Below are 466 nucleotides of genomic sequence, written 5' to 3' on the forward strand. Positions count from 1 at the left end.
GGGTACGGCCACGCCGCGCCAGGCACGGACTCGGGCAAGGTCTTCTGCATGTTCTATGCGCTCCTGGGCATCCCCCTGACGCTGGTCACCTTCCAGAGCCTGGGCGAGCGTCTGAACGCGCTGGTGCGGCGCCTCCTGCTGGCGGCCAAGCGCTGCCTGGGCCTGCGGCGGCCGCGCGTGTCCACCGAGAACATGGTGGTGGCCGGGCTGCTGGTGTGCGCCGCCACCCTGGCCCTCGGGGCCGCCGCCTTCGCGCACTTCGAGGGCTGGACCTTCTTCCACGCCTACTACTACTGCTTCATCACCCTCACCACCATCGGCTTCGGTGACTTCGTGGCGCTGCAGAGCGACGAGGCGCTGCAGAGAAAGCCGCCCTACGTGGCCTTCAGCTTCCTCTACATCCTCCTGGGGCTCACGGTCATCGGCGCCTTCCTCAACCTCGTGGTCCTCCGCTTTCTGGCCGCCA

General features: G+C 68.2%; 2 protein-coding genes across 2 annotated transcripts in view; both read left to right on the forward strand.

The window, feature by feature from the left end:
* STK4 (serine/threonine kinase 4) overlaps positions 1–466 on the forward strand; it is a 336,256-nt gene that overhangs the window by 64,052 nt on the left and 271,738 nt on the right. The window lies entirely within an intron of this gene.
* The window catches only part of KCNK15 (potassium two pore domain channel subfamily K member 15), a gene marked incomplete at its 5' end in the record, with an annotated part of 5,393 nt that continues 4,927 nt past the window's right edge, over positions 1–466 (forward strand). The window contains one exon of the mRNA XM_077765293.1: positions 1–462. Coding sequence (XP_077621419.1) covers positions 1–462 — 462 coding nt within the window. The remainder of the gene's footprint in view (positions 463–466) is intronic.

This window comes from Crocuta crocuta, unplaced genomic scaffold (assembly GCF_008692635.1).
Source record: "Crocuta crocuta isolate KB4526 unplaced genomic scaffold, BGI_CrCroc_1.0 scaffold477, whole genome shotgun sequence".
NCBI classification, from domain to species: domain Eukaryota; kingdom Metazoa; phylum Chordata; class Mammalia; order Carnivora; family Hyaenidae; genus Crocuta; species Crocuta crocuta.